Raw genomic sequence first — 9,253 nt, 5'->3', positions numbered from 1 at the left:
GCATCAACGACAACGAGGGGGGTGAGCCACCCCCAATCTTTAATCGCGCTAGCCAGAATGTCGCAGCGGCTGCGATGCTGGTCCGAGCAATGCCCGAGCCCTCCACCACCGAGGGGTGACGGGTCCGTGGAGAGCTCCGCGACCTCCTCGAGACCGCTGCGGTGCAGCAGGCCGAAAGTTCCGCCTCCCGCCGGCGCGGAGGTACTTCGGAGCAACCCACGGCGCAACCTCGCCAGGGCCAGGATGCCTCGGTCCGTCCCGAGCCTGCTCGCGCGCCAACGGCCAACAGGGCCCCCTCGGTGCGCGATCGACCTGGAGACCAACGCGAGGCACAAGGCGACCACGAAGTAGTTGGTAGGCGACGGCGCCACGACAACGGAGCCGCCCGGGGCTACCACCCACACCGAGGCGGTCGCTACGACAGCGAAGAGGACCGCAGTCCTTCTCCCGAGCCACCTGGCCCGCGGGTCTTTAGTAGAGCCATCCGCAACGCTCACTTCCCAGCCCGGTTCCGGCAACCTGCCAACCTCACAAAGTATAGCGGCGAGACGAACCCCGAGCTATGGCTAGCCGATTATCGCCTGGCTTGTTAGCTAGGTGGTGCGGACGATGACCTGCTCATCATCCGCAACCTCCCTTTGTTCTTGTCAGACTCAGCGTGAGCCTGGCTCGAACACCTTCCCCCCGCACAGATCCACGACTGGCACGACTTGGTGAGGGTCTTCGTCGGGAATTTCTAGGGCACCTACGTGCGCCCCGGGAACTCCTGGGACCTCAAAGGTTGCCGCCAGAAGCCGGACGAATCTCTTCGAGATTTCATCCAGCGCTTCTCCAAGAAATGCACCGAGTTGCCCCGCGTCGGTGACTCAGAAATCGTCCAAGCATTCCTCTCTGGCACCTCCTGCCGAGACCTGGTCCGAGAATTGGGCCGGAACATACCAACCACAGCGGCCGCACTCCTCGACATCACCACCAACTTCGCCTCGGGCGAAGAGGCGGTTGGGGCCATCTTCCCCAACAACGACGCCAAGGGGAAGCAGACGGATGAGGCCCCCGAGGCCTCACCCACCCGTGTCCCCAAGAGAAAGAAGAAGGGTCACCCAGGGAAGCAGGAGGTCCTCGAGGCCGGCCATGTCGCCACAGCAGATCGCAGGAATCCCCGAGGCCCCCGGGGCCCCGGGCTATTTGACGACATGCTTAAGAAGCCCTGTCCTTACCATCAAGGTCCGGTGAAGCATGCCCTCGAGGAGTGCACCATGCTCTGGCGTTACTATGCTAGGCTTGGGCTCCTCGATGACGATGACGCCAGGAAAGGGGCGCCGGCGAGAGGGACGGCGATAAAGATGATGGGTTCCCCAAGGTACGCAACGCCTTCATGATCTTTGGCGGACCCTTGGCATGCCTCACGGCGCGCCAGCGAAAGAGGGAACGCCGGGAGGTCTTCTCGATCAAGGTGGCCACCCCCCGGTACCTCGATTGGTCTCGGGAGGCAATCACCTTTGATTGGGATGACCACCCCGATTATGTTCCAAACCCCGGGCAGTACCCGCTTGTCGTCGACCCGATCGTCGGCAACACCCAGCTTACCAAAGTGCTCATGGACGGAGGCAGCGGCCTCAACATCCTCTACGTCAACACTCTGGAGCTCCTGGAGCTCGACCAGTCACGGCTCCGAGGCGGTTCCGTGCCCTTCCACGGCGTCGTGCCAGGAAAGCGCACATGACCCCTCGGGCGCATCGACTTAGCCGTCTGCTTTGGCACTCCCTCCAATTACCGCAAGGAGGTCCTCACCTTCGAGGTGGTTGGATTCAAGGGGGCTTACCACGCCATCTTGGGGCGCCCGTGCTACGCCAAGTTCATGGCGGTCCCCAACTACACCTACCTCAAGCTCAAGATGGCAGGCCCCAACGGCATCATCACCGTCAAGTCCACGTACGAACATGCATACGACTGCGACGTCGAGTGCATCGAGTACGCCGAGGCCATCGTGGAGGCCGAGACCCTCATCGCCAATCTCGACCAGCTTGGTAGCGAGGTTCCCGACGCCAAGCGGCGCGTCGGGACCTTCGAGCCCGCGGAGGCCGTCAAGCTCGTCCCTGTCGATCCCACCGTCCCCAATGGCCGAGGACTGAAGATCAGCGCCACCCTCGACAGCAAATAGGAGGCCGTGCTCGTCGACTTTCTCTGTGCGAACGTCGATATGTTCGCGTGGAGTCCCTCGGATATGCCGGGCATACCAAGGGAGGTCGCCGAGCACGCCTTAGATATCTGGGCGGGCTCCAGGCCGGCAAAGCAGCGCCTGCGCCGGTTCGACGAGGAGAAGCGCAGGGCCATCGGCGAAGAAGTGCAGAAGCTCATGGCAGCCGGGTTCATCAAGGAAGTATTCCATCCAGGGTGGTTGGCTAACCCTGTATTAGTCAGGAAGAAAAGTGGCAAGTGGAGGATGTGCGTGGACTACACTGGTCTAAATAAAGCGTGCCCGAAGGTCCCATTCCCACTACCACGAATTGACCAAATCGTCGACTCCACTGCAGGGTGCGAAACCCTCTCCTTCCTTGATGCGTATTCCGGTTACCACCAAATCAAGATGAAAGAGTCCGACCAGCTCGCGACTTCTTTCATCACTCCATTCGGCATGTACTGCTACGTAACCATGCCGTTCGGCCTCAGAAACGTAGGGGCTACTTACCAGCGGTGCATGATCCAAGTCTTTGGCGAACACATTGGGCGAACCGTCGAGGCCTACGTGGATGACATCGTAGTCAAGTCCAGGAAGGCCGGTGATCTCGTCGGTGACTTGGAGGTTGTCTTCACATGTCTTAGAGAGAAGGGCATCAAGCTCAACCCCGAGAAGTGTGTCTTCGGGGTTCCCGAGGCATGCTCTTGGGATTCATAGTCTCGGAACGTGGTATCGAGGCCAACCCGGAGAAGGTCTCGGCCATGACCAACATGGGCCCGATCCGAGACCTCAAAGGGGTGCAGAGGGTCATGGGATGCCTTGCGGCCCTAAGCCGATTCATCTCGCGCCTCGGCGAAAAAGGCCTGCCCCTGTACCGCCTCTTGAGAAAGTTCGAGCGCTTTTCTTGGACCGCCGAGGCCGAGGAAGCCCTCGCCAGGCTCAAAGCACTGCTCACCAACCCCCCCGTCCTGGTTCCGCCCACCGAGGGCGAGCACCTCTTACTCTACATCACCGCGACGACCCAAGTGGTCAGCGCGGCCGTAGTAGTCGAGAGGCAAGAGAAGGGACATGCTCTACCCGTCCAACGACCTGTCTACTTCATCAGCGAAGTGCTCTCTGAGACTAAGACGTGTTACCCCCACATCCAGAAGCTGGTTTACACCGTAGTCTTGGCTCGACGCAAGCTGCGTCACTACTTCGAGTCCCACCCGGTGACTGTGGTGTCGTCTTTTCCTCTGGGAGAGATAATCCAAAACCGGGAGGCCTCGGGTAGAATAGCCAAGTGGGCTGTCGAGCTCATGGGGGAAACCTTGTCTTTCGCGCCTCGGAAAGCGATCAAATCACAGGTCCTGGCCAACTTTGTAGCCGAGTGGACCGACACATAGCTGCCACCCGCTCAGATCCAATCAGAATGCTGGACCATGTACTTCGACGGGTCTCTGATGAAGACTGGGGCTGGCGCGGGCCTGCTCCTGGTCTCGCCCCTCGGAGTACACATGCGCTACATGATCCGGCTTCACTTCGCCGCCTCCAACAACGTGGCCGAATACGAAGCCCTCGTCAACGGCCTGCAAATCACCATCGAACTTGGAGTGCGACGTCTCGACGTACGGGGTGATTCGTAGCTCGTCGTCGATTAGGTGATGAAAGAGTCAAGCTGCCATGACCCCAAAATGAAGGCGTACTGCACGATAGTACGTCGCCTAGAGAACAAGTTCGACGGTCTCGAACTCAACCACGTTGTGCGAAAGTACAACGAGGCCGCGGACGAACTGGCAAAGATGGCGTCGGCGAGGGCCCCGGTCCCCCCGAACATCTTTGCCAGAGACCTCTGCAAACCTTCCATCGACTGCACCTCGGCGGCGGAAGATGACTCACCGGTCAAGCCCGTCGAAGGGCCCGAGGCCCCCTCTGCCGCCGAGACCTCCGCAGTCGAGCCTGAAGTCATGGAAATCGAAGCAGAGCCTCCCGAGGCCGACCAGGGTACGGACTGGCGAGTCCCGTTCCTTGATTACCTCATCCGGGGAGAGCTCCCTGCAGACAGGACCAAAGCTTGACGGCTTGCACGGCGAGCCAAAACTTACGTCCTCTGTGACCGCGAGTTGTACAGGCAAAGCCCGTCAGGCGTCCTCCAACGATGTATCACTATCGAGGCAGGACAGGCCCTGCTTTGGGACTTGCACGCGGGAGCCTGCGGGCACCATGCGGCGCCTCGGACACTCGTCGGAAACGCCTTTCGCCAAGGTTTCTACTGGCCAACGGCAGTTGCCAACGCCACCAAGCTAGTACGCTCCTGCGAGGGATGTCAGTACTATGCGCGGCAGACGCACCTCCCGGCCCAAGCCCTCCAAACCATCCCCATCACATGGCCATTCGCCGTGTGGGGTCTAGACATGGTTGGGCCTCTGCAGAAGGCCCCCGGGGGCTACACCCACCTGCTGGTAGCCATCGACAAGTTCTCCAAGTGGATCGAGGCTTGCCCAATCACGCAAATCAAATCCGAGCAAGCGGTTCTATTCTTCACTGACATCATCCACAGGTTCGGGGTTCCTAACACCATCATCACTGACAATGGGACACAATTCACCAGTCGCAAGTTCTTGACGTTCTGCGACGACCACCACATCCGGGTGGCCTGGTCGGCCGTAGGACACCCTAGGACGAATGGCCAAGTAGAGCGTGCCAACGGCATGATCCTACAAGGCCTTAAGCCAAGAATATTCAACCGGTTGAAGAAGTTTGGCAAGAAATGGCTTACCGAACTCCCGTCAGTCATCTGGAGCCTAAGAAACACCCCGAGCCGAGCCACAGGATTCACACCGTTCTTCCTGGTCTATGGAGCCGAGGCCATCCTCCCCATTGACTTAGAATACGGTTCCCCGAGGCTACAGGCGTACAACGAGCAAAGCAACCGCACTGCCCACGAAGACACCCTCGACCAACTGGAGGAAGCCCAAGACGTCGCGCTGCTACACTCAGCCAAGTACCAGCAAGCCCTACGACGCTACCAAGCCTGGCGCGTCCAAAGCCGAGACCTGAAGGTGGGCGACCTAGTGCTGAGACTGAGGCAGAGCAACAAGGGCCACCACAAGCTGACCCCACCCTAGGAAGGGCCGTACATCGTCGCTCAAGTGCTGAAGCCTGGGACCTACAAGTTAGCCAACGAGAAGGGCAAAGTCCTCACCAACGCTTAGAACATAGAACAGCTACGTCGTTTCTACCCTTAAATTTCCAAGCATTGCATATTTTGTTTCTCGAAATACATTAAAGAAGCGTCTTTAGTTGTTCTAATTTTTCGAGAAACCCCCATCAAGGGGAACCTGTCCCGTACTAGGACAAGTCGATTACAAAAAAAACCTAAGGACCAGAGGTTCGCCTCAAGAGCAAAAGGCTGGTCGAGCCGAGAGATAGGCCTACGCCTCCGGGCTACGGCAACTCCCTCACCACCTTTCACTCGAGAGGCAGCCCAGGCTCCGAGGGGGTTTTTTCAAAGGACTTGTCTAGAAATCGGAACAGAAGGTAAAACGCTTCACGATAACGCTTCAAGGGAGACTCGGCCATGCCTCCGCAGGGCCGAGCCTCCCTCGGGGGCTAGAAGGGGGGGGGAACCCCCCTAAGTCCCGGACACCATTTCTTAATTGATTTTCAGTTAAATTCCTACGCCAAACTCTCTCTAGCGCGCTCTAACAGACCATTTGTAAAGAACCTAAGGACCAAAAGTATGTCTCAAGGCTAAAAGGCCGGCCGAGCTGTGAGAACGACCTACGCCTCCGGGCTATGACAACTCCCTACCACCTTTTACCCGAGGGACAACTTAGGCTCCAAGGGAGTTTTTACAGATGATACGTTCGGAGGCGAGACAGAGGACAGAGGCTCGGAAATACAATAAAACGATTAGAAAAAACGTATATATACAAGCACCTCACAAAGGCCTTGACGGCCACAAACGTCACGATACAGTAATAAATCTAACTTATTACATGGCCCCCTCGGCCCAGGTCAAGGCGCAGGGTCTCCCGCGTCGGTAGACGGCGAAGGAGGGACCACCTCCTCTTCGAACAGCTTCGCCAACGCCGTGCCGGGGCCCTCGACTGCCGCTTCCAGCCTCGTCAGCTCCTCCTCGGCCTCAACGACATCCTCGGATAGGACATAGCCATCACTGACGCCTTCGACGTCGACGCCGGCGTAGTGCGAGGAGACGACGGCCAGGGCACGTTTGACGCCTGTGTGTAGCGCCTCTCGCAATCGCTGACGCGCTTGGCCAATCAACGCAGTCAGGCGGCTCCTAAGGGAGCTGCCCGATTGAACCCCCTCCATCTCCAGGGCCTCGTAGACGGTGCGAGCGGCGCTCTGCAGCATGTCGTGCTCCTCGATCTCGCGATTGAGCACTGTCTGCAGCGCGACGGAGGCCTCGGTCAACCGCGAGACCTCATCGTCCAACCCTGCGCCAAAACAAGTAGAATGGGATTAAGCGTCAAAGAAAACAAGCCAAACAGGGGCGCGAGGCCTGCGGGACTCACCCTTGGCCTTTTCCCTCCATTTTAGGGCCTCGCCTTGGGAAGCCTCGGCCGCCTTGGTAGCCTCTGCCAAGGCACCTTTCATCAGCTCGTGCGCCCGCTGCTCCGCACCCAGCTGCCCGGCGGTGGCTATGGCGGTGGCCCTTACTTCTTCCGCCCGGGAGTTGGAGGCGTCTCGCTCGTTGGCCACACGGGTCAGTTCCTCCTCCAGCTCCTTGACCCGTGCCGCCAAAGGGGCGACCTGCCCCTGAGCCGTGGCCGCCTCAGCCTCCCGGTTGTCACAGCGAAGACGAAGATCCTCCGCCTCCGTGCTCCGCGCCGACAGAAGCTTGTTGGCGTGGGCAAGCAGCTCCCTCTGCCGACAGAGCTCGTCCCAGACGCCCCTCTCCCACCGAAGGAACAGCGACTTCCCGAAGGACCGGGCCTCGAGCTCCTGGATAGGCAGAACACAAGTTGAGCACTACGAATAAACCCGGGGAAAGACGACGTCACACGAGAAAAGGGGTATACGTACCTGCGAGACCCCGGGCAGGTCATTGGCCACGACGGACAGCGCTATCCATAGCGACCATTCCGCCAGGCTGCGGTACTGCTCGAGGGTGTCCCAGCAACCCCCCTCGGCCACGTCCTCAAGTGCAAAGATGGGCTCCCCCTCGGGGTCATCCCGGCTCCGCCACCAGACGCGTGGGTGATCCCACCCGTACAGCTCAGGCCGCACTCGCACGAGGGCCACACTTCCCTCGCCCGAAGCCAAAGCCGGCTGTTCCACGACGCTGGTCGCCCCGGCATCGGCCACCCCCTTCCCCCGGGAAGCATTGTCGGCAGGGATCGGGCGGACCTCCGCCTCCCGGGCGCTCCCCTGTACCGGAAGCGCGCTCTGAATTGGCGGCAGGGTTGAGGCTTGCCTCGCCTCTGTCTCCACCTCCAGGGCCGCCGCCCTCGCCGTGCTCACTCCGGCCTCCACCACTTCGGCCCTGAAGTTCCCGGGCGCCGCGATCTCCACCACTTCGGCCCCAAAGTTCCCGGGCGCCGCGATCTCCACCACCTCGGCCCCTGAGGTCCGGAGGGCCTCGGCAACTGTGGGGGCCTCGACCTCGACCTCGCCCTCGGTGGCCTCGACAACCGAGGGGGCCTCGACCTCGACCTCGCCCTCGGTGGCCTCCACGGCCGAGGGAGTCTCGGCCGCACCCACAGCGGCCTCAACAGCTGCAGGTGCTATGGCCTCGCGGAGTGTAGGCTCCTCCTCCTCCTCTCGCCCCACGACCGCCTGGGTAGCCCCTACCTGGGCGACCAACTCCTGTACCTCCACCGCCCCTGGGGCGATGGAACCTGTGCCCACCTTGAGCGCCTTGCGCGGCGCAAAGGCAGGCACTTCCGCCTGACGCTTCCGGCTGAGGGCAAAACACGGTCAGACCCGCGACCAAAACAAAAGCAGGAGATGTTAAAAAACTTCACTAGCAAAATGCTCACCTCGAGCGGATGCTCAACCGCTTCTTCACCGCGTCCCTCCTCTGCAACGGCGGCGGTGGCGCGGTCCCCATATCCGCCGAGGCCGGCCGACCTTCGCCGGACTCCGGGCGCTCGCTCAACCCTCGGTGGAGCCGGCCCCATAGCCGCCTGCTCCACCTCTGCCGTCGAGCCCAGCGGGCTGACGGCGCGCTTTCCCAATGCCCTCGTCTCGGGCGTATCGGCCTCGGCCGTGGGGCGGGCGCTCATCTGCCCCGAGTCGCCGTCTCCTCCTCCTCCTTGGGACGCCGGACCGCCCGCCGACGCCCCAAGAACCATCTCCCTGACGTCAGGGAGGTGGTCGAGGGGACCCTGCCCCACCTCACCACCATCATCGCCACTCGAACCCTCCACCGACGTCGATGGAGACGCCTCCACTGGGAGACCCTCGAGCTTCTGCTTCCGGCGACGCTTTTCCAGAGCGTCGCGCTCAACGATCTTCTTCTTATGCTTTGCCGTCTTAGCGTCCTTCTTCTTCTTCTGGGCCTCCGCATACGCCCGGTTCACCACCCGCCGCTGTGCGTCTTCGGGGGATGGGCGGTGGGGAGGCTCGTATGTCCCTCATCCCCTGCAAAAAAACGACAAATATGAATAAGGGCTCAGGCCAAGGAGAGGAACAAGGAGGCCTCAGAGGCTGTAGCCGCACATGACTCACCAGGGAAAGGTACCCCAGCGTCGGGCGCATCGGGAACGGGGACAGGCCGCCGATCTTCTGCCGCCCCTCGACCGCCTCGTTCACCCGGCGCAGAACCTCCTCGTCGGAGAGGGGCGCGGCGGACATCCGGATGCCGTCAATCGGCTCGTCCGGCATCATCTCAAACAAACATCACCGCCGCGCCATCAGCGGCAGCACCCTCTGGCGATGGAAGGCCGTCATCGCCACTGCCACCGTAAGGCCACGATCGCGCAGCCTCTCCAGCGCCTTCAGCAGTGGCCGCAGCCTGTGTTGCTCCTCGCTCGGGACGCCATACCCGCCAGTGCTCCGGCTGAACCTCCACTACCCTCCCAGTATAGGGAGGAAGCCCCGCCGTCGTCGTTGCGGAGGTAAACT

At 61.0% G+C, this 9,253-nt stretch overlaps 1 protein-coding gene across 1 annotated transcript; it reads right to left on the bottom strand.

Annotated features, from left to right (window-relative positions):
- Positions 1-6,178: 6,178 nt before the first annotated feature.
- On the bottom strand, positions 6,179-9,013 carry LOC136543250 (basal body protein 10-like). The gene is made up of 5 exons (XM_066535748.1): positions 8,858-9,013; positions 8,147-8,718; positions 7,211-8,087; positions 6,700-7,129; positions 6,179-6,621 (listed from the first exon to the last, which is right to left on the bottom strand). The coding sequence occupies exons 1-5, from the start codon at positions 9,011-9,013 to the stop codon at positions 6,179-6,181; spliced, it is 2,478 nt and encodes an 825-aa protein (XP_066391845.1).
- Between the last annotated feature and the right edge of the window lie 240 nt (positions 9,014-9,253).

Source organism: Miscanthus floridulus, chromosome 3, assembly GCF_019320115.1.
Source record: "Miscanthus floridulus cultivar M001 chromosome 3, ASM1932011v1, whole genome shotgun sequence".
Lineage (NCBI taxonomy): Eukaryota > Viridiplantae > Streptophyta > Magnoliopsida > Poales > Poaceae > Miscanthus > Miscanthus floridulus.
This window is presented reverse-complemented; position numbering and strand designations above follow the sequence as displayed.